The following is a 27,668-nucleotide window of genomic DNA, read 5'->3' as shown; positions in this document are numbered from 1 at the left end:
TACATGGTTCACTGATCATCTGCCCTGCACCTCTGCATGCCAGCTGCACCATGGAGCAATCCTGCCTGTCCTTCTCTTTGGGGTGAGCTGCACTCACTCAGCCGTAACATCTGGGTGACAGCATCCGTTTCACACAGGGGTATGCAGACCCAGTTTAAAGACTTTAAGCAACAGAGGATACAACTTATCTCCAGTTAAATTCTCCCAGTAGCTAATTATCCTCACTCTTATTCAGCAGCTCTCTTCTTGCGTTAGAGAAAGCACTTCCTCTAATCTTGGTTTATCAGATATTATATTTGATATTCACTGTTTTTCAGTCCAGAATCGCATCTAAACAAAAGCAAATTTCAGGTTCACCTGTGTTTTCCTACACTACTTTTGATTTATCTAGCAATTTCATTTCCTTGGTGGCTCCACTGAGCTTTTAGACAAACAGATCTCAACCTACAGCCATGATACCAGAACACTAGCAATACAGTGTGAGGGATACTGACCTACCCTTACATTTGATGGGATATTAGTTTCGAAGAAAATTTTCCAGATGTACCTAAAATCTGCATTTTCGGCACTGCATATCTATCCCTGCCTTAGCATATATAACAACAGTAAACATACGCACAACACAACAGCTCAAAGCTCAGGAGGCTCCTACAATCATCACAGTTGTGCAAACAAGCCCAGTAGTCCTGCAGGTAAATCAGGCATGAAACATGCAGTCAGTCTGTCATATGCCATTCTTGAGTTGGGGGCAGAAATCCCTGCAAGAGTCAAAAGCTTCTGAGAGCCTGTGCGAGGCTCCCGCTCACTAAAAAAGGGAAGTGAAGGCCACAAGAATGATACAAAGATATTGCATAGCACGATCCAGCTTCACTGCACAAGTCCAGCACAGCCTGCCCACGGAAGTGCAAACATGTAGGGCTTCATCCCGGACCTCAGACTCCTCTTATGCTAAACAGGGGCAGTTGGGAAGATGGGCAGAAAAGAACAAACTCAACTCCTCTGATGTGCCCTCAACAGTAAATCTTCCTGGGCAGGCTGGTTTGGGTTTCAGCAGGAGCACGTCTTCAGCCCAACGGTATCTGTGAGAGTGTGAATCATGGTACCAAGCTGTGATTTGGTTTTGTGTTTCCATCACAGGTTCTGGTTTCACTAATGCTTAAAGGAATTAGTTGAAAGTTGGAAGTCACATACAGTTAAAAGTCAGGGCCCCATGGGAAACCTAGGCTAGAAAACAATGTCTCCTTTGACTTCGAAACCACAAGAAAACACATACGGCAAAACTCAGATATAAAAGGAAAAGTGGAACATACGTTTGTTGTTGTAAAGCAGCGCCTGTGTGCTCCATTAACAACTCTACCATTCCAGCTTCTTTTGAATTTAAAAAAAAAAAAAAAAAGGCAGTGAAAGTCACCACAATTTTACAAGTTAAAACCCAGGGGAAAGTTGGGTCAGCTGTACTGAACAGGAGCCCCTCTCCATACAGCTTTCCTGCTTTAAAGAGGAGAAGTGAGGAGGAGACTAGCACACACAGGCACATGATGGGTCGAGGGGACCTGCTGCCCTGCACTTGAGCACTGGGGTTTTGTAGACCTGGTCTATGTTTGGATGTTGTACCAAGTTAAGTAGTTGGGTAATATATTTAATTTTCACCAGTCAAGCCAGTAAAGGAGATGTAACTATGGCAGTAGGATGATAGCTGATAACAGAATTACCTCCTCCCCATTGCTTCTGAAATTAAGCCCATGGGGGGACATCCTTTTCCATGTTCACTGCTGCCAGTGGAAGGTGACTTGTGCCCAGTTTGCCCATTACCGCCGTGCTGGAGGTTACTGCTCCTGAACCTCTGTTAAAGGAACTGTCAACAGCTTTTGATGCCACATGTGCCAAGAACAGAAGAGACTGAAGACCTCACTGATGTCCAAGACATCTGCATTAGCAGGGCTTTTGTTAAATAAATACAACTCCCAGGTGATTTTAGGATAGCAGCAGCAGCAGGCAGGGACTGAAGTCTCAGTCCACTTGTGATATTTCCCCCTCTTGCTGCAGTGGGAGATGGGGAAGGAGCCAGCCCTGATGCTCTGACTTGAAGGAAATATTTCCTCCTCACTCCCAGCCCTGTTACTCAGTTTAACCCACCACATTTGACCAAAGACCACAGAACCCAGCAGCAGCCAAGGTAAGTCACGGGGATGTTGCCTTCCTGTCTGCAGGGGACCACAGCTTGCAGGGGGCAGAGAAAGGTGCTGCCCATCAGTGCACGGTGGCTGGGGAGCCTGTGTGAGCCGCGGGCTGAGCCCCACCGGTGAAGGAGAGACCAAGCATGGGGCTCCCACTTCCTGGGGAAGTGCCCAAACCACCTGAGCTGTTACCAAAGGGTGGGAGGCAGCGGCCCAACCAGCCCCACCAGCCACCGAGACTGCTCTCTGCAAAGGTCCCGAACAATGCTCATCCCAGGCACGGGTTCAGCCAGCTCCATGTCAGGCTGCCCAAGCATCTGAAACCTCCAGCTGAAGGAAGGCGCAAACTTTCTGGCTGAGGAGTCTTTCCCCACCCCAAGTCAGGGACCATTGATGCAGGATGTGCTCTGGGCAAGGTGCTGCCTTGCAAAATGGGGGCCGGAGTGACCAACCTCCTCAGCTGCTTTCGAACACTGCAGCCTCGGGTTGTGCTGAATGGATTTGATTATCTGACACAAGCAGTGGAAAAAAGCAGGTTTGTTGATGAACAAACGGTGGTGGAAGTGAGAGAAACAAAGTGAGAGATGCAAATGAGCTACTGATTACTTATGTGCTGGTTTTCATTCAGAAGTATTTAAGCCTTTTGTAAAGATAAGTTAGAGAAGCAATACATCAGGGAAAGATTTGCTAAGATGGCAATAAAAAAAACCCAAAATGCCAGAGTCAGGCACACTCCTTTGAGAATATAACTATAAATTACTGTGCAGAAGAGCTATGTAAAACACCAGCTTCCTCAAGGATTGTTTACAGCAAGGTAAGTCCAAAACACATAGGTGCTTGGGGAAAAAAAAATAGAAATAGTAAGAAAACAAAAAAGAAGTAAAAAAGCATATTATTTACTTTTTGACCCCAAGACTTATCTGAGTTCTCGTAAACAGATCTTTAACAAAACAGTATACCTCAGCTTCTCTACATTCCATGGCAGATGCACATCTGAAATCGATGCCCTGTGTCACCACTCTCAATTATGTGAGGTGAATGCAGCAGTAAATCACACATTTATCTCACAGTGATCATCTCCAAGGACCCCAGAGGACTTCAGAATGTGGGAAGATTATGATGTGAAATGGATTTGTCTCATTTATACCCCTGGGCTGCAACACATGTAAAGGCAACCACTTCTAAAGAAACAAGTACAGATCAGCTATCCAGAGTACAGCTGAGCGGTTGATTTATGCAAATGATTGTCCATCTTCCCTAAAAGCTTATCCTTTCCCTTCTAGTTCCTTTGAGGGAAGGATAAGAGTTGTGCTTAGAACTCCCTGAAATATCACACAATTGTGTGAAGTATCATTTCCATCTTGAAAAAAAATCTGTCTTCAATGCAAAGCAGTAGGACAAAACCAGAACCACTAAATTTAATGAATATCTTCAAAATAATATTTTTAAGGGACCATAGACTCTGCTTGACCATGGGATGAAGCTCATCCAGACCCAAACTTTGCTACTGAAAAGTTCTTTCCTTCTCATCACTGCCTTAAACAGTTCAAAAACAGGAGAACCTTTGCTGAAGAGCTGAAAATCTGATTCTCCCTGAAACAGAGGGGTTCTTATCACCACATTTTCCTGTAGGCAGTAGGTGAAAGACACCTATGCCAGCATCCAGTGTTACTCAACTGCTACCACATGCCCTGTTTCCCCTGGACAACAGGAGAGTGAGCAATGCCAACAACCTAAAAATTTTACTTTCTTTAATAGGTGGGAGCTCCTAGAAGGATTCTTGAAAACAATGCTGGGAGAGATCTCAAGGAATCATCTAGTTCATCTCTCCTGTCCCAAGCAGAACTCAAATATATCCATGTCCTTGCTAGCAGATGTTTGTCTAAGAGCATGCAAATATGGGCATTTTACCCCTCTGGGCAGGGCGTGCTGCTGCAGGGTGAACTTCGACAGAGCTACGTTTGTGTTTCTGTTGCCACCTCTATCCCAGTCACATCCATAAGCTCTTTACATAGGAGCAGTCACTGCCTTTCCTAATGGACGGTGTCTTCCAGAGCCTTAACCGAAGCAGTTGGATACAAATAAGCAGCTGTCCCAAACTTTGGTGAAAAAGGGTTGGAAACCAATCATGCCTACCCCTCCTCTGCAGTCTCAGTGACCAGGTGGGCCTGCAAGATGGTAGGTGCATGCAAACTTCACCTTTGACCTTGCTGCGCAGGATTTCCTTGCTGTTCTCAGTGACTTAACATCTAGAGGACATTCACAATGGCATTCAACTTACATCCCTAAAATAGAAGCCCAAGTTTCTCTGCAGCTAACAGCAATCTGTAGTTTCCTCCCAAAAGTGACTCAGAACACCTAAACTGGGAGCCTACCCTTCTCCATGTGACTCTAGATGGTCTCTGAAGTTAGATGGTGTGAATACTACATGGCATGCATGGCTTCTCTCTTCCTCCCCTAGACAAATGAAGCAAATGCCCTCTTCCACGTGGCCCATCTAGCCAGAGGTTTTGATTAACCAGACTATCCTGCCATACTTGGAGTACACAACTAGTGCACAGTCTTGTGCACAAACTCTCAGGGCTAGACATGTGAAGAAGAGGAAGCAGCATCAGAAAGATAAACCACAAGATAAGGCCTAGAGGATATGAGATCTGCTGGTCTGTAGCTTCAGAGCACCCAAAAGAAGAAACTTGCATGCAAAACGCAGTTTTCAAAAAATAAGTATTGCAGACCAACACCATGCTGCAAAAACTAGCCACCATCTCTTCCTCCAGAAGGTTCAGCTGGATAATTAGTCACATGGAAGGTTCATTTCATAGGAATTTTTTTCCAAATCATTTAAAAAAAAAAAAGTTATATTTTAGAAAAGGTAATCAAAACAGTGGAAAAGCAGTATATCAAAAGTGGTTGTAAAATGTATGGAATGTGAATGGGACTTGCAGCTTTAGTATAAATCCCACCACTCTGTCGGGCTTCTCCCACTCAGGGCAAGCTTGGCTTCTCAATGTTTAAGTCCAAATGTCTAAGAGACAGCACAGGATTCAAGAAAGTTGCTACGGACAAGTCCTAGTGCTCCAGAAAAATCCCAAGGGTAGTGTGTTCACATCTGTCATTTGAGAAGTAGCGCCAGGTCTGCAGTCAGCAGGAGAACCCCAGCCCTGTCACCCCCGGGTCAACACTGCCATTCCTGCTCTGGGGCTGAACACAAATAGAACCTGTTGAAACCAATTTAATTTCATTTCCTTGCAACCAGTTGCCTTTAACTCATACAACCTTTCCTCAGCACGGCACCTTCCTTTTAAAAATCTCTCCTGTTCCATTTTCTGTGTTTCTGAACTGTTTGCATCTGACAAGAACACAAAATTCACTGACGGGAAAGAAGAAAAACAGAAAGAAACCTCGAAGCCAAATAACTTACGACATGAAAGCTTTGGATTTTACTAGCCCTCCTGAGTTTCAGATGTCATAAACCATACAGGTGCAACTATCTCATTGCTCAGCACTCATATGAACCTTGTTATGTTAAAGTGAACACAAATCCAACAAATACTTCCAGGTTTATAATAAACCTTCATAAAGAAACTGTCCATGTTTTCCCCATATGCAGGCACAGCTGTTCAGAGGCAAATCTGCTCAGGAAGCTAACATGGATCTTTGAATTTATAGTTTAAGATCCTTAAGCTTGATGGCAAATTATGATAAAACTAGGAATATCAGTTCCTGTCTCCAACAGAAAATATAAATCCCTCTTTGATTGGTATTGATTACAGGAAGGAAACAAAGCACTTATATTCCCCCATGTCACGAGAAACTCCTTCACTGCAATAAACATCCAGTTGATAGGAATATCTTGGGAAGGTAAATGATACTATATTTGTAAGCAAACTGAGAAAAGAGCAAGTGCTGATTGGCCATATACTCCACACACCCATGTAGGTTCAAACATACCACAGCAGGCTATAAGTTTGTCAGATTCATAAACTAAAAAGATTGCGTATATTAAGGTATGTCAAATGTGATTGCTATTTATTGCTACCCTGCACCCTTTACTCAAATATCCAGTCCATACATGTAAGTCCAGCTCAACTGAAGTAAACAAATTCATTGATTTAACAATTTATGCTTGATTTTAAAAGGGGGTGAGCCTGCAGGGGAATATCTAACATATGTTTGAAGTTAAGCACAAATCAACCCAGTGAAATTAGTGGTATTGATCACATGCTTAAAATTAAGCATAAAGTTCAACATTTCCCTGGTTCAGGCTTGCCATAGGAAATCCCGAGACAGGAACATCTGTAGGATGCACCCCATCTTTGCTTAGTGAAAGCTGTAGCTGTGGCTGATCTGTACAGTTGCCATACATCATTATCAGCAATATCGTGCTGACACATTGCAACCCTGACCAAAAGCCTGGCTTTCCTTCCTGAATGGCACTGGCTGAGATGAGGAGGAAATGAGTGAAAAGACTGATGTGGCCCCAAATGGCTACAGTGCAGCTACTCAGCCATTATTTTACATTACCCTTTCAAAGGTGAAGGAAAAGCCCTTCACCCTCCATAACAGAATAAGGTTCAGCTCATCCACCTCTCAGGTCTGAAAAGGGCCAAATTTTGTTACCTCCATCGCTGTCAGCTTGGATTTCGTTCACTGGCTTCAGCACAGCGACCTCCCTTATCACAAGCATAGCTAGGACCAGAACTGGACTCTTTAGGGCAATATAAAATGATACCTCAAAAGAGATATAAAATTTTGTTTCTGTAGCGACATCAGCGCAAATCACAAGGGAGCTCCTGCCTAAACTCATTCACCCCTTCTCTACAGCATTACAAAGCCGATAAACATGTCCTCTCTATATTTACAGCTTTATAGAGTCCAAACTTTTACCTGAAATCATCCCCACTGCTATGTAATTATCTTGGCCTTCTGTCTCCTTATCACATGGCTACTACAGCTAGTAGAGGTTTCCCCTTGGTGGTGTATATCCAGGGCAAACAAAAGGCAGCGTTACCACAGATGACAAGCAGAACTGCATGCAAGGTGGCACGTGGTTTCAGCAAGTTACATATAAACCAGGCACTAGATTGAAATGGATGTATTGAGTGCTTGAATTACACACAGGTGAAATTCTCTGACCTAAATTTAAATGGGCTTAAAATTAGAAGTTCTACCATATAACCAAAGGACGGGAAAAAAAAAGAAACAAACCAACAAACAGTAAAATTGCTACAGAAAAAGCAAATGCATAAAAGACATTTCTAGCAAAAGACAGCTGTTAACTCTGGGGAAACTCCAGATTAACAGCCATACCTTCCTAATCCACCTCCCATCAAGGTTCATGAAGGTTGCTTTGCTTTTTTTTAAACTTCAAGAGAATGTGTATGAGTCTCCTACAGTCTGGCTGGATGGACCGGAGAGGAGCAGAGGTTAGATACAGCCAGAAACATGGGTAGCAACTCTGCTGATGGACTTGTTCTCTGGGAACCTGGGGGAGCACAGCTCCAAAACCCTCATTCACTCCCATCAGGAGGACATGGTACTGTAGATCTAACACAATCTGTCAGCTATTTTAAATATGAATTTGGTAGGTCACTGAACTACACTGAGTTTGAAAGCCAGGCTTGATGTTTTTACTTTCTAAACCTCACAAAAATCCTTAGTTTTCACAGAAGAGTCTGTTGTCAAGATAAAATGGGCTCAGCTGGAATTCAGGACAGCTGGGCATCTTACGACAGAGTTGGGTCACAGGAGGTTTAACATATATCTGAGAAAAGGCGGCAAATATTTTTTCTTGTTTCTGAGCTTTCACAAGCTAATCCAAACCAACCTTCCAAACATCTAGGACTTCACCACAGCTCAACTTCAAACACTTATGCACATCTACAAGCACACCCAGGTTCACGTGGTCCTCCTCTTTCAGGGTCAGTCCCCAGCAAGACTTTCAGAAATGAACTCACCCCCCACTTTTCCTCTACAGAGTTGTTCTCCAGTCCCTTACCTGGACAACGGGGTGGCCTCCGGTCGGCGCCTTGACGGCCCCTCGGCTTCCCTCCGTCTCGTAGTGTGCCCGGTGGTGGGGCTTCGGCTGTACCTCAATCCGCAGCTCGTAGGAGCCAGACTGGCTGGAGAGTGGCCACTCGAGGGGCGGGAGCGACTGGACGGGCAAACTGGGCAGAGAGAGACCACACCAGCTGAAACTCTTTAGCACTTTATTTCTCAAAGCCCTGATCCCTTCTTCTTCCAAGTGCCCCACTGGGGCTGCTCTTGCTGAAATATTTAGGAGTTTGCTATTAATTTCAAGGAGAACATGCTGTCCTGCTCACGTTTGATTACAAACTCTGCTGAAATTCTGGATGAACACAATAATTTATGTGGGCCCATCTCCTTGCAGGAGAGAATAGAATAGGCTATTTCTATTTCTTAAATAGAAACATCTGCAGCAGTTATATTTTTTCAAAGATTTCCCTCTCTTATCTAGCTTTTGCTGTGCATCTTAAACTTTAATCACAAAGCATATATTGTGAAATATTAATTCCATTTACTATTACTTACCAGTTGTGTAAATTAATAATATCTTAATATTTATGGAAATCATAAACACACACAAATGAAATGCTAAATATTCTTACCTGATACTAGTTTTCCTGTTATCAAAATACACAAGGGTTTACAACATGAAATTAACCCATTGAAATGTACAACTAGAGCTTGCACTGGATTTTAAACAACTCTTATTTTGTTAGTACAAACTGCTGCCAGGACCAATCTAACAAGCCAGGGAAAGTCACGGCCCCGCGTTCTTTCACTCACAATTTGTGTTTAGCAGGTTGGGAGCAGCACAGGATAACGTCAGCGTGGGAACAACCTTACCGTCGAGCAGGATGGCAGGGCTGACGGGGTGCCAGTGGTGACTGCAAGTGGAGTCACAGATTTGGCAGCCTCCATCCTGGCAGACATGCACCACTCAGGGTCCAGACTTGCATGCTGCCAGTGCCAGGCAATGGAGGGAGTTGATGAGGGTAGTGCCAACGACTGAAATTTGGGTTAAATAACAATTAACAAATTAACAACCAACAATAAGTCACCTGGGGTTGACCAAATGCTCAGTCTGACTTGCAGCTGTATGCTCTATTTTGAATCAGGAAATATTTAAAGTATTTTCATCCCCAATGGAAATTTGTAAGCAACACATTCTCTGAATTTAGAAAAGCGATCAAACCATTTTCTTTAAAAGCTGCAGGATGGAACGAGTGTTTAGCCTTTTTCAAAGGCTGTCTGCAACCTGCTTTTTAGACAAATAATTTGGAAATTTGGATTTATCATATGCTGTGTTATCAATGAACTACTTTGATGATGTTCCTTCCAAACACAGATTTTTTCATCTCTTGGAATCACAATGGATTTGGTTTCCATTAACCAGTGCTGTCCCTGAGCACTTAGTTCTGGTCTGAAGCAGGATCTGCCCAGGGAAACACTCCCTAGGAATCATCATGCATGACATCCCACCATGAGAAAACACAGAAAACATGTGACCACAAGAAGCATTACATACCTGCAGATAGGTATTGCAGGTACCAGTTGCTTTGTCCAGGATGGAGGTACCAACAAAATTGATTCTGGGGCTGAGTTTCTCCTGTCCTCCTGCTCGCAAGGCCCATGGAAGTCAACAGTCTGAAAGACGTGACATGGAATGCTGTTTTTGTGAGAAGGCATTGATGAAGGATCAGGGCTGGTTTTCCAAATTTTCGTGGGAACACCACAGGAAGGATCCGTAGGAAGGCTGTTCATAGCATCCATGGAAAGAGAAGCGCTGGGCAACTGCGTGTAAGTAACTGAAGAGTTGTCTTCTCTCAAGGGGATGCGCGGAGAGGATTGTGGAGAGGGGGTCCTTGACTGCCGTGGAGAAGTGGAAGGCAGCTGAGTGCTGTAGAGCTCAGTGCAAGAGTACCTCCGTTTTGCACCTGGTGATGAAGACCTTGAGTTGGGACAGGGTGATGGTGAATGTCGTCCCAAGCAGGTTTCCTCCGTGATGCTTGTTCGTGGTGACATTATTGGAGAGGTTCTAGGAGAATAATGAGTATGGATGTTTTGAAACTGTGGACAAAGGTCATCACTAGGACCATTATTTGGTGAAACACATGGTGATGTGCAAGGAGATACATTTGTCTCTGAAATGAAACTTGCAGAGGAGCCGCTACTAGCTGGGCTCAAACACAGTGGTTCTCTGTAGCCCTCAAAGCCAGGGACAGGCAGGGTAACCCTTGGGCTAGTGGTAGCTGAGTTTGACTGATGTTCTACCAAAAGAACATCTGTGTCTCTGCTGCGGAAGGGACCCCCTGAATGAATCAGTTCATGATATGGAGTAATTTCAATCCTAGGGCTCGGAGCAGAGGCCCCTGCAGCGTTGGCAGGGTGTGTAGGTGTTGTCCCTATGCTATCTGGCTGTCCATATCTGCCCATGGGATCTGCAGAAAGGCTAGAAAAAGGCAGGGGGCATGGCTTGAGGCCACAGTCCAAGACATCATGAGCGTATGTTACTCCAGAGGGTGGGCTGTTGGTTTTATGTGGAGTCGGTTCTTCTGGAAAAAGAAGGGTCTCTTTAAGACTATAAATATTATTACAGAAGCTGAGCAATCATGGATTAAAAAAATGCATATTTATAAACTGGTTGTGATCTGATATTAGGTAAATATTTGTTTAATTCTTTTTAACTGCAATTAATGCTGTGAAAAGTACTGGATTAACAGCCAGGGAAGCTCAAGTGCTCAGAGCAGATGCAGCATGGACAGAAGCACTGCAAACACCTCCACACTGCCCAGCCGGGCTCCCTCTACCTGAGCCCTGAGCTAGAGGGATCACCTGGAAGGGTCGGCAACACATCGGCCTCTCTGCCCATTTCAATACTGGCCTTCCTACTCTTTCTGCCAAATATACCCCTTCACGCCAATTGGAATGTTATGACTTTGGTCAGCTTTGGTCAACTAGGAGCTGGACTGAGGCCATCACGTCACAAAACCACTTCCAAATAGGTCTATGTAAAACCAAAAGGTTGAGGAACAGCTTTCAGCGAAGGGAGAAAAACCTTTCTTACACAGAAAAGTCCAGCCAGAAAAGGCTTCATGAAACCAAAACCGAGCTCAAGTTCCTAAATTAAAGTCAGTTCTGTGTGATGATTTGTTTGGCTCCATATCATGTCAACAAGTTTTGGTGACAGGTTTCACATGAGAAAGCACCAGATGATCAGAAAACACATTCACAAATATTTGTTAGGAAAGAGAGAGAGAGAAAGGATCCAGCCCCACGGCTGCAGGCAATCACTTTCCAAATTCAGCTCAAGGAATGTTTTGGCCAGAGAGGGAAATTTTCAGTGCAACCCTCTCTCCTGATGCAAAAAATGCTCAATTTTCAGAGATTCTCAGTCTTGTAAACTATCCCCAGGTTGCAAAGTACAGGGATGATTCTAGGCAACACAGAATTCCCACCATCACTGAGCCCAGTTCTGATCTCATCTCAGCAGCCCATCGGGCGCTTGATGCCAGCAGCATCCGAGAGAGCAGAGTCATGACAGGTATCCCCGGCACAGACCCCTTGAGGTACATCAGCTCCTGTAGCTTCCCCAGCCTCGGGGCTGAATAATATTTCTCATTATACAAAAGCATGCAGAATACTATCAGGATTTTAATGTTTTTAAAGATTTCAATGTGTCCAGCAGGAAATATCCAAAACAGCTCCACAGTTTGAGATTAATTCGCACTATCTGCTCACCCCTGGGCACAGATCAGTATGTGTCACAGGCGAAGAGGGTTTCATTTAAATATTTAAATAACTGTTCCAGAGTTTTCTCTAACTCCTACACTACATGAGGCAGAATTTCCCATGGCAAGTAATATTGTACATAAAGCCAGGTAGGAGCTCACTGCTTTCTGCAAAAGTTTGTAGTGAAACTTCTACGCACAGAAAGGTTGTGATTTAATCTCAGCGGGTTTCTGTTCATTCTCAGTTTTAAACGCTTCTTAGTGTGAAGGCAAAGTCCTCCACTGATTTTTGACTACTGCTTTTTGAGTTCAATGTTTTGTGCAACCTGGAGAAAACTCCACTAAAAGAAAAAGCGTAGCAGGAACTGCTGAGCCTTTGTGTTTAGCGGGAAACCCTGACAGCCAACCAAACAAACCAACACACAGAATGTCTACGTGATGGGATGGGAGACAACTGGGAGAGTCCAGCTTGCACATTTCTTAAGGTTCCCTCTGGCTTTTAATCTCAGCACACAGCTGTTCTGGGGATGGGGAAAACAGCAAAGAGTAACGGAATTTTGAGCCCAACACATTTTTAGCATCGTTGATCTTGGATATCAGAGCTTTGGCATTCCCAGGAATAGTGTGCCATTCACATCACTCAAACTCTGATGCATCAAGCCTAGATATTGATGCTGCAATTCACTTTGAATAAAACTCATCACTCCTTCGGACTCAATAGAGCAACACACGCCTCCGCAGTCACACAAAACATCACTCCCACCACTTTCAGAAGAATCACTCTGATTTAAGCTGATGCAAGGGAGTAAAATCAGCACCAAGCAGAGCGAGGCTTGACGCCAGGACTTGAGGCAGGATTCATGCAGTGACCAGCAATCGCAGAAAAGCTCTCCAGGCTGAACAGCTTCAAGGAACATCAAGGAACAGGCGACCGTTTCAGTTCCCCATTCAACACACCTACAATAAAAGTTGCCCCCACCGTACACTTTAAACCGTGTTATTTCTTCCAGATACACAGATGACAGGTAAAGAACTAAAACTCCTCACAACACACGTTGAGCAGCAAAGCTAGCGTGTGTAGATTTGTGTTGAGGAGTATGGGAAAAGCAAATGTATTTGGATGTGCATGTGTAATTTTTAAAGTCCTCTGAATAACAAACACACACCACCGCTCACACTTTCTGCCCATTAAAAATTTGGCTTTAGATAACCCAAATTTTATTTGTTTTTCCCTGAAATATTATGTTTAAATGAGCACATTCATCCTTGGCATTCACTCTCCATGAAGATCCATGTTCCAGGTATTAATAACAATGTCTACGCACAACAACAAGCTGCAACATGCCTTTGCCTTCAAACAGCACTCTCGCAGAGCACTCCTCTGCCGGGATTGCTCACCCAGCGCTCCCGGGCAGCGAGCAAGGCAGGGGCCCTTTGCCAAGCAGACAACACCCACAGCCTTCTGTAAAGCAAAAATATTTAGTTTCCCCCCACATGGCCAATTATCAATAAAGCCGGCAGCGGCACTGGAATGTGGGCAAGACTGCAGACAAGAAAACCTCGGCTCGTTTGAAGAGTGCCTGGGGAATTGTGCCGGGCAGAGCTGCCCGGAGGCTGAGGCTGTGTCTTGGGCAGGGGAGAGGCTGCTGGCCCTGACTCATCGGCACATCTTCGTCAGGACCTGGGGCTTGGGGGGTTTGGGGAGATCTCCTGACCAAGTCCCAGCCCTGCATAACTTCAGAGGCACAATGAAATCACTGTCCCGGGTGCTATTGCCCACACCTGTGACGTCACAGTCTGTTGCCATGGAAATGCCGGTGATGCTACAACGCAAGACTCTGACCTCACCGGGGGAGGGAAAAGGGTTGGGTGAAGCTGCAAGGGCTGCTCTCCGGAAGTAAATGGCTCTTCCATCGAAATCAGGAGAAATTCTGCTTTTTGCTTCAGTAGGAGGGGCCTGGCTACCTGGATCCTGACCAACTTGGCTAAGGCAGGCTGGGGTTTGGAATCTGCTCAAAGAAGGGGCAGACCCAAGCCAACATCCCAGCTTCCCCAGGCGAGTTCGGTTTTGTAAACGATGTCAAGCTCCTGCTTGAGAGGGGCAGTGGGGGACAGGGAGAGTTTGCTCTGTGGCAGCCCAGCTGCTTTCCCTCTGCTTGGAGCAGCCCAGGGCATGGGAATGGCTCCAAGCAGATTGCCCCGGCAATACCCATGCTTCTCCCTGAGCTGCCAAGGTGAGCTTGGTTAGAGTGGCAGGAGCTGAGGACAGCAAACCTCACACTGCTGGCCCTCTGCCATACTGGAGATGGCAGGACGCAGCCCTGCTGCCCACCAGCCGGGTGGCCATTGCATCCCCTTACAAGGGAATAATTATGTGACTGATCAGCCTAGCAAAGGTGTCTTTCAAGAACTGAAGCAGCTTTGAAACCTTTGTGCAGATGCCCCAGAGGTATAGCTTTGCACCCAAGGTTGTGCCACCTTCAAGGGTTCATCTGTTCCTGCATATTGCAGCCCAGAACACAGACCACAATACTCCTGCAAAGGACTGTCCTCTCCACCACTTTTCTGATGGACACCTCAGCGAGCAGCACAGCAGCTTCAGCACAGCTCCTCTGACACCCCTCTGCACGTGCAGCTACAGTGCTTCCCCACCTCCCTTCACTCAAGCATTTCCCAGCCTGAGGTTTCACTCTTGAATCATCCTCTGATTCAGTACCAAAAGATCCTTCTTTTTGAAAGGGGGTTAAAAAGAAAGCAAGCTTCACACCCAGACAACACTGGCACCTCCTCAGGTTCTCAGTCAGCTTTACTGTCAGCAAACAACCTATTCCCCTGTGTCACCCCAGCCTCCCGCTGAGCCCCGTAGGATGCCACCCAAACTGCCTCCACACTGCCGGTCTTATTTCCCCCTTTTTTCCATAGCCTTTACCCAGTTACTGGTTCACAACACCATCTCTCCTCTTCCCACAATGGGGAATAGAAGCAGGGCTCTGCGTCCTATGTATTGTAAACAGCAGACCAGCTCCCATGGGCAGACTGGGGAGCACTGCCAGCAGCTCCACCACCCAGCTGGTGGCTGGGCAGCCTCCCCAGGGGGGTCCCTCCAGGGCTGCCCTTAGTACTGAGTAGCCAGAAGAGTTAAAACACAGGTGGAAAAGATCAAGGGATTTAAGTTTCAAAGGACTTAACCCTTGATTTAAAAAACTCCTTTTCACACCCCTCTGAAAGGTAGAAAGGAAAACCCACACCGGGTCCTGCTGGGCTGCAGAGGACACACACCAGTGTGTGCACACGTGGCTCTGCAAGGGCCTCCCCTCCAGTTTTTTAAACAAGGCAGTCAGTAACTTCAAAGCCATTCAGTCAGCCAAATGTGACCTTGCCAATTAGCATGAAATTAGGGAAAAACTGATCACCCCAGCAACTGCATTGCATGGTGGGCTTATACAAATCATCATCTAGGAAAAGCTAACGATAGTCACGTGCGGGACACGGGAGGGCAGGGGGAGAAGTTCAGTTCTGACCTCACATCTGTTTGCTGCAGTGCGGCTCCTGGGATTTAAATGGAGTTCCTTATTTGCATAAGTAAAAGAGCCCAAATTGTTTAAACTAATTTGCTTATTGTCATTTGAAGGGCCAGTCCAGAGCTTTTTTGCATTTTTCAAAAGCCGAGTTGTCTGTTATTTACACTAGCTGCTTGGAAGCTCAAAGTGAAAGTTGGTTTCCTGAGTGAAATCTGGTATTCTCTGTTACATGTGCGTATTTGTTTCTTTACTGCAGGGCTGCCACTGAACACTGCCTCCTGTGTTACTGAGCCAGTCACCGGGACTGAGCTGCAAGCATTTTTTTTTTTTTCCCTTTTAATAGCTTTGTTTTGGGGAGAAAAAGAAGGAACGAGGCAAATTATACTGGGCTTGACACCTACAAGATGTGGCAGTGTCCCTGGGAAGCCTGCCTACAAACAAATAAGCATTTAGAGGAATACTAATATTTACAGATGCTCCCTGCTTCTTCTCTCTATATTATACATACATAGACCTTGTAGATTCGTATCACCAGATGTAAGAGTCCACTGAGCCACAGCAAAGGCTTGAGCCTACGAGAAAATACTCCTTCCCATTTGCATTCTCACTTGTCTCAAGGCAGGATTTTGTCTGGAATCTTATTTAAAGATGGGGTTTGTATGGATTTTAAGTTTCAAAACACCCCACAGAGGATCAGTTCTCAGATGGGTTAACCTCAACTGTTAAATATTATGTGGCAGATTTACCTATCAGTGGATCATCATACAGTGAACACAGAATAAAAATACATGAGGGGAGCTGCTGAAGCAGAGCAGTTGTCTGGCTTTTCAGTATTTTGTCTCTCATAGTGGCCAACAACAGGTATTAAAGAATAATACACAAAGCAGTTACCAGAATTTACTCATCTGGGACTCCTATTTGTAGGAGCTAGTTCAAATGCCTATTGACTTTCTGTCAATCTTCTCACTGAGAAACAAGGATATTCAGCACCTTTCAAGTTTGAAATAAGCCAAAACTTGGGATACCAGTAGCAATACCTCCACATGTATCTCTCAAGGGAATGCATCTAACACATTTTTTTTAAAAGGAGACAGGAAACATCTTCAATGCCCAAGCTAAATCACAATTTCAACCTAACAGCACAGGATGCCTGCTTTGCCCAAACTTCCCAAAGCTTGTTCACCTGGGCACACCTCTCAGTTCAGCCTGCTGAAGGCAGATGTTGCTGGTTTACAAATGCTGAGATGATAGCTAATTAAAGTCTGGCAAGTAAGGGTAAAAGGCACATGGAAAATGGCACTTTGTACAGCACTCCTGCTTTTAGAAATAGTTGGCTTAGAGAGGAGTATCTAATATTAATAATATTGACTGTAGGGGTTTTATTTACCCTTTTTTCCCCTGTTGCTTTTATAGCAGTCCATGTTCCTGTTGTCTCAGGCACACATAAGCACTACTGAATGCCAGCTGCTTTCAGTAAGGATATTTCTGGCATTTCCATGGCAACAAGTTGTGATATAGATCCTACTTTTAACACACAAACTTAGGTGGACACTGTCAAATCCGAACTTTTTAAAAAATTGTTTATCAGAAATAGAGTTTCATCCCAATCCATTCCTAGAGCCCCACATTTACATTTTTTCCCTAAAAATAGAGGGGTTTTAATTTTAAAATCACTTTTAGCATGTTTACAGAGATTTGTTATTATAGGACTTGTCGTGAGCGGCGGGTGGAGCAGGCCAGACTCTGAGGAAACCAGAGCCTCTTTCAACCGGGCTTTGAATGTAGGAACAAGACTGAAGTGCTGGGATCCACAGACACTCCTATGGTTTTGGTTCCATTTTGAATCCTCCACTGAAAAGGACTTGTTTTCCCAACTGCAGTTCAGACGAGGCCAGAATTGCACATGAACAACGAGCATCATTTACCACCAGCATGTGGATAAAGCCCTTTCTCAAAATTTGAACATTTTCTGTTCTCGTGTAAACATGCTTTAATCTTTTGTACATTAAAGGTCACGGATATATACTGGATTGCTTACAGACTCTAGCTGGTGCCTTTTCAAAGTGAGGGAGAATGTTCTCCAGATTATAATGCTAGTATATATGGTTGTGATCTCTTTTTTTTTTTTATGCTAATGATTTCCATCTTTGGAACAAACAAAATTACTACTAATTATGGTTTCCAATCATTCAAATGTGGAGAAAGCAGGCTCAAGGAGGAAGTTACTTCTACTACAAGCATACACTGCTCTGCATTTATGTGGTTTGAAGATTAAACTTTCTACCCCCCACCTACGTACTATTGTATTCTGTGGAACTTCCCACTTAAGGCTTCACAGCAGTACTCTCTACTATAAAGATGTGAAAAAAAAAACACCAGCATCTGAAGCTTTCACTGAGATTGAAAGTATTTTCATTAAAATCACTGACCGCTCCCCATCGTGGATTTATTTTAGCATGGTTTGATCTACATTAAACCTTAAAAGAAAAATACAGCTTTGTACATTTGATATTAACCATCCTCACTCAGCTTTGATGCTGGTGCACATCTGTATATTTAAACAAGTAAACAAAGAATAAAACTCAGAAACAAGTCTCCATTTCACTAATGATACCACAATTCAGGCCTAATAGGTCTCCTTCTCCTGCACCGTCCCCTAGGAACACATCTCCTTCTTCAAATGCCACTTCTCAACTGTGCAGAACCAACACACGTGTACCTTAGAAACAATATCCCAGCAACTCTTTCCTCTGGGTCCTGTCTCTTTTGGCTTTGTCTGGTTTACAGAAATTCGTATTTTACAGGATAGGAAGTATTGAGTTTTAGTATCATCGACTGATTGAATTATCATTTAGAAAGTCAGGGAACACTCATCCCAGCGCTTTTAGTATCACAGACTTGCATAAACTCAGAAAAGTAGGAAAACAGACTGTCACTTTTTTCTCTTTTTTAATTTGACTTAAGCTTATACTGTTTGGACCCGGACTGGAAACTGGATCTCCCCAGCTCCTTGCCATCCAAGCAGGATGGTCAGCCTCTTCCCAGGTAGCTAACTCCCTGGGGCTCCCAGACCCGGTGCTCAAGGCGCCTTTTTGAGTTTCCAGAACACCCTCTACCATCACGATGATGGTCACAAGGAGACGAACCGAGCTGAGCTCTTCTGCTTCGTCTTGCAGAGCTGCACTCTCATACCCGGGTGCACAACTTGGTAAATAATAAGAAGGTGCCTTTCAGATACTCCCTCGCCAGATGGGGACCAAGCCACTTGCCGCCAGCGAGTGACCACTCGCAAGCGCCTGCAGGCTAAAGCAGCACCTCAGAGCCCGGCCAGCCCCGAGCACAGCCCGGCCAGCCGCACAGCGCCCGGCACCCAGCGCCACGCCGGCCCCCGCCACTCGGGCCGGGGCACACGCCCGGCTGCTGGCCCAGCGAGGGGCCCGGCGGGGCCGGCCCCGGGCGGGGCGGGGGCCCGGCAGCACCCCGGGGCTCCGCCGACCTCCCAGGGGCTGCCGAGGGGGGGGCGCGGGCAGCGCCCGGCCCGGCCCCCGGAGCCGCTCGGTCGGGCAGAGCCGGCCCCGCCGCCCCGTCGGGGCGCGGCACCGGCTCCTCCTGCAGCGGCTCCTCACCAACCTTCAATCGGCTTCAGGTAGTCGTAGTCGAAGAGGATGGAGAAGTCAAACTCCTCCTGCGGGCTGCCCTCCCGGGCCGGCCCGGGGCCATGCCCGGGGCTCCCCTCCTCCGGGTCGGGCTCCGGAGCCGGGGCGGGGGCGCTCATCGCGGCAGGGCGGGAGGGGCGGCTCGCCCGGGGCCGGCCGGCTGCCGAAAGGAGCCCGAAGTGCGGTAACTGCCGCGAAACCCGTAGGTATCCTTCCAAGTGCAAGTGGAGAGGAGTTGAGGGAGGGTGGGACAAAAAAAAAAAAAAAAAAAAAAAAAAAAAAAGGGGAAAACAAGTAAAAAGATCTCCCGGGGGTCTCTGAGGCGGGCGCGGCTGCTCCCGACGGCGGGGGGATGCGGGCGGCGGGCCTCGGCGGCGGCACACGACGGGCTTCAGCGCGACGAGCGGTGGCAGCTTCCTGCTCCCGAGCAGCCACCTGCCGCCGGGGCCGCCCCCGTGGGGGAGGAGCCCGGCCCGGGCCGCACCGCACCGGCCCCGGGCCGCCGGGGGTGGGGGCTGCCTGCGGGGGTCGTGGTGGGAGAGAGGGGCCTGGGGAGGAGGGGAGGTGGAGCGGACAAGGGGACAGCAGGGCTGCGAGGGAAGGAATGGCCTTGCACAGGGATGGGAGCTCCATCCAGCCCCGGCCGGTGAGCCGCCTCCGCCCTGGTAGCCTCGGTTGAGCATGACTTGCTGTCTTGCACGCAGCCTCCTCCTCCCCAGCGGTCGGGCCCCTTTCTGTTGAGGTTTCCAGGGTCTCCAGCAGCTCCACGCAGCCCAGGTGCTGCCCTTGACTTCGTCAGGCTTCGTGTGTCCTGCGCCACGTGCTCCTGCCTCCCGTTACTGGCTGCTGCTAAGGCTGCAGCAGGCAGGTTTCTGGGTGCATCTTGTTCTGCAATCACAGGCCAACCTCTCTCAACTGGAGCACCTTTAGAAACATTAAGTCCATCGTGCACAAGGCCTCTGTTCTCCTCCTGCCTTGCTCATAAACAGTGTTTCACGGAATGGGCTCTTGCCGCGGTCCCTGCTGACCACACTGCCAGTGCTGCCAGCTTCCCCAGGTACCCTCGGCCACCTTCGCCACATTGGCTCTATTCATCAACACCTTCCCCAGGCCCTTAACAGGGTGCTGGTCGCTGCCTCCCAACAGCCTGCTACCCCTCCAATGGCTGCTACAACCAGCAATGACTTCACTCGTGGGTAACTGGAGATCCTAAATTTGTGTGTTTAGAGCATCTGTGGTCAGAAGACTCTGTTCCCTCGCTTACCTGTTTGTATGGTCCCCTTTATTAGTGTACGGATGGCTGTCACCAGGTCTGTGAGTTTGAAAAATGCTCTCAGTCTGTAGACAGGGAAGGGAGGCAAAGGCAGGGGGACCAAGATCATTAAAATGTATTTTGGTGTTTACTTCAACTTGTTTTTATTTGCTAAGCCTGTTAGCACGACAGCATTGACTACATTACAAGTCTGACCCTAAGTTACTTGTCTAAAGTCACAGAAAGACTGTTTTACAGCACACGTGAACCAGAATCTCTACGTTTAGGCTTATACCCTGTCACCTTTGTCATTAATGTGGCCAGAGAAGTAATGACAAATCACCTTCTCATCACACCCTTTTGCTCCATCCTTTGCCAGTCCAGAGTGCAAGAACTCAGACTTGTCCTAAGCTTTGAAATCAGTTTCTACGCTGAGCTGCTGAAGAACCCCAGCAGCAAGCTTTGTAGGGCTGGTCACCCCACAGCAGCTACTGGGAGCTGTTAGAGGCACCTCTTGGTGAGCACAAACACTGCACAGTGCTTTCGGGTGTGGAGGGGGAGGAAGGGGGACTGCAACAACTGCTGTTGTGGCTGCATGAGGGCGGGGGGGAACAATCAGGCTGGAATTAGGCCTTTATGGCATTAATATGTTACTGGGAAGTGCCAAGGGACAGGGAAACCTGACTTTCAGAAAGGGCAGGTGGTCCTGCAGACAGACTGTGCCAGGGTTTTTACTGAAGTATTTACAGGAGATGGTGAGCTGGAAATACAGGGAGCCCTGCTGGTGTATTCACTCTTTACATTTCCCGCTGAAGTGCCATTTAAATGGAGAGGGAAAAGCCATTATTCCGTATTCACAGCCACTAGATTAATGAATCATTTCACTGCAATCAATGCCATACTTTAACTCGGCAGAGACTAAAAGGACAGTATTTTTTCTCATGTTATACATAGTAACACAATAGCTTCCTTGGACCTAACTGTTTGAACTTTCTCCTGCACGTGCTGCCAAAACAACCAGGAATGGCACTTTGCTGGGTTTCCACACAGTCAGCACACAGCCCTGTGTGCGTGTGCACACACGGGTGTAAGCAGTGTGAAAAGGCCATAGGGTCCGTCTGCCTCCTTGGGCAACGCGACGCTGCTTCCCGACCCGCTGCAGCTCCTTGCTCAGTGCAGGGACTGCTGAAGCCTATTTTGAAAAGGATCCAGTGCTCGCTCTGTGGTTGAGCTGGAGACCACAGTTAAAGCCTACCTCATCTGCTGCAGCGATTCTTAATACGACACGAGGCGCTTGTGCTGAGCAGTTTCGTAGTGTCTGGTTCAGCCAGAGACAGGGCTCTGCTGCCGCCGGGCACAGACGGGGAAGCCTGTGCAGCCGGTGATTAGCGGTCTTGGCTACTGGCATTCAGAAATGAGGCCACCCCAGAAAGCTGCAGATGGGGTTGAGCTCTTACCCTCAGGAACGTGAGTGGGGAATGGAAGCTGCCGGCCGCTTGGGGAACATGTGCTGCGCTGTCCGAGGCCTTGGTTCATTCTGAATTGTTTAAATGTGAAGAAAACATATATTAAATCGGCCTATTTATATATATCTGTTCTAAACTGATGCTTAGCGTTTGCTGGAGCGCCAGCCTTTTATCATTGGTCTTTCTATTTAAAATTCATTAGAAAAACCAAATATACTTGCTGATCTTGGCTTAGCACTAAAGGGAACTGTCATCCTCGCAGCTAACAACACATGGAGCACAATTGGATAGCATCATTTGTATTAGCCACAAAAAGAAAAGACATGAACAATAACATTGGCCTTTTTAAGTAAGATATGGGTGACTGGCAGGAGAGCATGGGGAAACGACCCCAACTTCTGCTAAATCTTTAGCCAGTCCTTTATTTACTACCTTGCCTGCGATCCATTAAGCATGTGAAGTTTCAAACTTATCCTCAGCTACTCCTAGAATTAGTAATACTCCACAAATGGAAAATGTACCTTTTGCTTTCCAAGATGACCATGTCATCCGAAATAGTTTCACCGCTAATATATGTAATCATAAATTCTGACACTGGCGAGGAATTAGGGTGACAAGACAGCAATGAGGAAAGTGTTGGAGAAACGTAGGAATTAGCTCAGCTTATAGGATTCAACTCTTTTGCCCAGTGGACAACTTGACAGATGTCAAGAAGCGATAGCCACCAGGCATACAATCGACTGGATTACCCCTGCTCCCTTCTGCAGCTCACAGGGCACATAAGGACATTGGTCCCATATGACCGCTACGGCATAACATGTAGGAATAACAGTTTCCACAGGCTTTGAGTGCACAGAGGTGTAAGTTATAATGCTATACTCTGTGGGCTCTGTTAGAACCTACCAGTGTGTTGTTTTGAGCAGAAGTGGTGCAAATTCACAAAATATAGATGTGACCTAAATATTGGAGATGCATGAAGCCATTACTAGGTGCAAGCAGCTGCAGAATTCAGCTCAAGTGACAGATGTAGTTTTTGGAGCCCTCCAAGGGCTGAGTGCAGTTTAGTTTAGACCCAAAACATGCTCTCGAGCCAGCAATGAGAATAAAACATTATAAATGGTTTAAGTTTTAGCTGTTATAACTACATAACTGACAAATAGTGCCCACAGTCTGTCATTAATAATTAGCAATGAAGGAAAAGCAGGGAAACTACTAGACTTAAATAGACTGTGGACTCTTCATCTCAATACATACACTCAGAAAAAGCATCCAGCCACTCCAAATCAAAGGAAAAACCCAAATAACATGACAAACACTTCCCAGCGCTTGTTTTCCATTAAGGCTGGAGTGAAAGGCTGGAATACAGCATCCAAAGACCGGAAATACTAGTTGGTTTCCCTAAATCTCAATCTTTTTCATATCAGAAACACTTCCTTTCTACAAGGATCCTCCATTTGTTTCTCCTGTTACTGTCAAAAGGCTGACATGCCACAACCCCACGGCTGCTGGTCACAACTCCTCGTGGGCTCCCACATTAGAGATCTGCGAGTCAGCATTAACTCCTATTTTTTTTCTGTAAGGCTGTTTTCATGAGCCAAAAAGGTGTTTCAAGATCTTAAGCAAAGTCTGTCCTTGGCAGCATTAACAAAAATTGCAGCCACGTATACTTGCAGCAGGCTCTACACAGAGCAGAACTGGAAATACATTGTGCTGCCATTTCAGGGAACTGGAGAATGGAAGGAGTCCTTTTCCACATAGTTGGATCAGCGCTTGCCTTTGGCAAGGTTTTGCTTTAATAAACTTTAAAAGTATGTGAATACTGGACTACCTAGGTACTCGGGGATGAGGAATCCAAAAACAAAGCTAAGAAAGAGTAGTTTCTAGTGTAATACAAACTATGATTTAAAAAGTACTTAACGTATTTCTCAATGTTTAAATTTACTGCAAATGTAATTTATAATTTACTATTTTCAGTTTCTATTTATACTGTCCCATTTTATTCCCTGTACCAATAACCTCACTAATGCAAGTGATCAGATGATGCTCCGAGATGAAGAAAGTTTTAGACGATCTTCCCAGAAATACAGTGACTGTGCTAACTATTATGTGGCCCACATGACATGTAATCTACACTGGATCTGTAATACCCTAATACCCTCATCTTAAACTTTTTAAAAGAAAAAGAGATAAAGTGGATTAAAAATGCTGCATGTCTATTTAGCAGCTAAAACCTAAAGAAAATATGAGTCAATGCTGTCTTGAAAATCTAAGTGTTCTAATGGTGTATGTGGCAGGCATTAGAAATTTAACAGGCAACTAAAACTTGCACATGGACTTAATCCAAGCTCTTTAAAATGAGCTCAGACTGTGAGTGACTAGTTGCTTGGTCTGGAGTGTGGGGAGTGCTATTAGAGAAAAAAAGGGGAGAGAGAGGGGGGGGAGAAATATTCTGGTACTTCCTTTGAGAGTCACACATGCACACACGCTACTAGTCAATTTTGGGGTCAGGTTGAGTCAGAGATATTACCCCCCAATTTCAGGCTTAAAGTGGTTTGGCAAGAAAAGACAATGGAAAAATTGCTCATATCTCCACGTTCCCATTAAGTTCTGAAGTCTGCTGTGCAAACCAAAGGAATGCACATATCATGGTTTAAAAAAATAGATTAAGCCAGTAGTGGAAAAGAAGTTCTAGGATATTATTATCCTTGGCTATTTAAAAAAAAAAATGAATGATGAAACATTTCAGTTAGAATATCTATTGGAATGTTATAAAGGAGTGCTCCAATTATGTCAGTGTCCCATCTGTGAATGTGATTCCTGCCCTGTACGAAAGACTCTGAAATCATTTGCTGACTGTTAGCTGGTGTAACTGTGTCCCACAGGGCAGGCTTACAGATAGAAACGGGCTACCTCGAGTGACGGAACATTAACAGATGTGGGACAACAAGATGACACAGGGACTCATGGTCAGATGAAAATCTCTGCCGTGGCTAGTGTCTTGCTGACTTGCTCAAGCACAGCTCAGGGAGCAAAGCTAGTGAAGCATCTTTTTGCTAGCAGGGTGTTAGGCTATGCAAAGTCTTCATTCCCCCTTCTGAGCCTGCTCTAATCATAAAAGGGGGCTAAGGTCTAAAATTATTAGCACATCACTGGTTGTGTGTACCCTGCATTAAAGAGACTCTTGCACTTTGCTGTGGGTGCAGAAATCCTCCCAAAGCCAGAGACTGATCCCGAAAGTGCCATGTGCTGTTAACCCCTAGCAGTATCATGCAGCTCTGTCTTTGTGAAAAGGTTGGGAGCAGACGTGTGACACGAAGGCAAGTCGGTGCCAGGATCTGCTCCCATCGCCCCCTTGCCACTGGCAGGAGCAAGCATTTTGCATAAGGGAAAAATACATGCTGGGGCCCAGGAGTGTATTCCTTCTGGAGCATCTCTGGGCTCTGTCGTGCAGCTGACTGCACTGCTCATCTGGCTACTGTGGTCTCGAATATTTGTTCTGGGAAGAAAAAAAAAAAAACCAGTGCCTTTCGTTTTGGCCTGTGACTGCAGAGCTCAGGGAACATCTACTCGGGGCAAGCAGAGCTGCACAGCAATGGAAGGAGGTGTGGTAGCTGCCATCCCAGTGCTGCCTTGTGTTTTGATCCACTGCTATCCTATAGCAGGTGAGAGCAGGACCTTGCCAGCACTGAGGAGACCAAGAAGTCTCCTATCTTTCTCTTTCCTGCTCTCTCTACAGCAAAATAACTTCTCCGGCGTGTTGTGAGAGTGACTAAGAGCAGCTGCGGCGCTCAGGAGAGAGGGAGTTTTGTCTGGAGAAAGCCGAGGATACACGCGGCAGGGCAATGGCCTGATCCTAAGGCGGTATAAAGCCACTCAGAGTCTTTCCATTGGTTTGTCCGAGAATTGGAGCGCTCGGATGATCCCCGTTGGGTGTGCGCGGTAACGAGTGTGTTTTGGCAGGTGCCTGGGGAGCTTTGCTACGGCAGGAGAAAACAAATAGCCGCTACTGAGGGCCCTTCCAAGGAAGCCCTGCCATACCCGCCTCATCCCCCCCATAGCCCCCATACCCCCTCCGCTGGCCCCGGGAGAGCCCGGGGCGGCTCTGACTCAGCGGCCGAGCGGCGGTGCCAGCGCGGGCGGCGGGGCGGGGGGGGAGCGCGGCGGGCAGGCTCGGGGAATCTAAAATGGAGCGAGTCGAGGGAAAAAACGCTTCCCTTCTCCACCTCCTGCCCTCCCCCCCGCCCGCCCCGCTGCTCCCCAGACCGGTAGCCCTGTAAAAATTGCAACTCACCTGCGCTTCCCGCCCGGCCCGCGGGGTGCAGCGCCGAGCACCCCGGGGGAGCGGGCAGGCCGCCTGGGCAGGGGGCTGCAGGGCCCGGGGGGAGCAGCCGGACTCGCTGGTCCACGGGTGCGTTACAAGAGCCGGGCTGCGGGCGGCGAGGGGTTTCCTCGCGCGGAGCATCCTCCGGCCGGATCCGCCGCTGGTGGCCACGCCGAGCCCGAGAGCTCCAGGCACAGCTGTGCCCCGAGCCCCCCCTCCCTGTCCGCTAACATCGCCCGCAGAGATGCCCCTTCCCCCGGCTCCGTGCCGGCACTGCACAGCCGCTGCCGTGCCTGCGGCCCCCTCCGCGTCCCCACGCGAGGCCGCGCCCTCCCCCGGGGCCCACCGCCTCGCTGGCCGCGGCGGGGGAGGACGGAGGATGCCGCGGCCCCTCCTGGACGGCTGCCCCCCGCCTCGCTGGGGCCGGGGCGGCAGCGGGGAGATCTCCGCTGCGGAGGGGGGGGGGGAACAGGGGTCGGAGCGGACCCTCGGCGCGGAGCGGCCGCGCAGGGGGCGCGCACTGTGAGCGCTGACAGCGGGGCAGACTCCTCCTCTCGCCGCGCTTAACTCTTGCCTCCACCGGCACCGGCACACCGCGGCGGCGGCGGAGGGGAGCGCGGCGGCCGCTCCGAGCACCACCCCCCCCGACCCGCCACCCCCGGCCCGGCTGGCCCCCGCCCGCCCCGCGGGGGTGCCGACCCCGACGGGAGCCGCGGGCACCCCCGAGGGCAGCGCGGCCGCGGAGCCGCCGGCCCCAGCCCAGCGCTGCCGCAGGCTCCGCCGGGCCCGGGGAAGGCGGCCACGACGCCCCGAGCCCCCGACCTGGGCAGGCGGCGGAAGGGTTAAGCGGCGGGAGGTTGCTCGGCGAGACTCCTAGGGTGATGGCTTGGAAGAGGAGAGTCCCTCTGGCTGAAGTTTAAAGGAGGTTTCTCCAGCCAGATTTGTATCGCCTTCGCGGAGCGCTTCAAACCAAACCTAAAGCCAGTCCAGTCCCTTCCCCGAGGGACCTTCTCGCCATGAGATCCCTCCTGCCGACCCAGCCGAGGTGCTGGCAGCCAGCTCCACCCGGCGGGATGAACCACCCGGCCCGAGGAGTGACCTACGGAGAGCCCCGGGTGAGGGGAAGGCACACACACAGCACACAGACACAGCGCGGGAGTAAGATCCTACCTTGATCCATAGACCTCATGATGTGGTGGTAATGTACCAGCCTGCAGGCAGTTTCTCTCTGCATCAGGAATTTTTTTTAAAAAAAAAAAAAAAAAAAAAAGAGGCAGAAAAAAAGAAAAAAAAAAAAAGAAGAAAAAAAATCTTCTTTAAACCATGTTCAACCAGTGCCGCCCAGACAGAGGGAACCCCTCTTGTTCGCCTCCTCCGTAAGTGTTTGGAGGTGCAAAGAGGGATCCGAACTGGGCTGAGCTTGTTCCTGAAGTGAAGTCAGTTCTCTGCTCTGAGATGAGGGTTACTAGAGAGGGAAAGGCCACTTCCTTCCCTGCTCCGAGTGTTTATAGTCTTTGAAT

At 47.6% G+C, this 27,668-nt stretch overlaps 1 protein-coding gene across 3 annotated transcripts in view; it reads right to left on the bottom strand.

Moving 5' to 3' along the window:
• The window catches only part of NFATC2 (nuclear factor of activated T cells 2), a 94,296-nt gene extending 74,719 nt beyond the window's left edge, over nt 1–19,577 (bottom strand). For 2 of the 3 annotated variants that reach the window (XM_074888231.1, XM_074888229.1), the window contains exons 1-3: nt 19,084–19,577; nt 9,730–10,756; nt 8,176–8,344 (exon numbers count right to left, since the gene is read on the bottom strand). In XM_074888231.1, the coding sequence (XP_074744332.1) occupies nt 8,176–8,344; nt 9,730–10,756; nt 19,084–19,228 (1,341 nt within the window). In that variant the 5' untranslated portion in view covers nt 19,229–19,577. The remainder of the gene's footprint in view (nt 1–8,175; nt 8,345–9,729; nt 10,757–19,083) is intronic. The other variant, XM_074888232.1, reaches the window with a different exon arrangement.
• Nucleotides 19,578–27,668: the final 8,091 nt, after the last annotated feature.

This window comes from Strix uralensis, chromosome 18, assembly GCF_047716275.1.
Source record: "Strix uralensis isolate ZFMK-TIS-50842 chromosome 18, bStrUra1, whole genome shotgun sequence".
NCBI classification, from domain to species: Eukaryota; Metazoa; Chordata; class Aves; order Strigiformes; family Strigidae; genus Strix; species Strix uralensis.
Note: the sequence above shows the minus strand (reverse complement) of the source record. Positions and strands in the feature narration are given on the sequence as shown.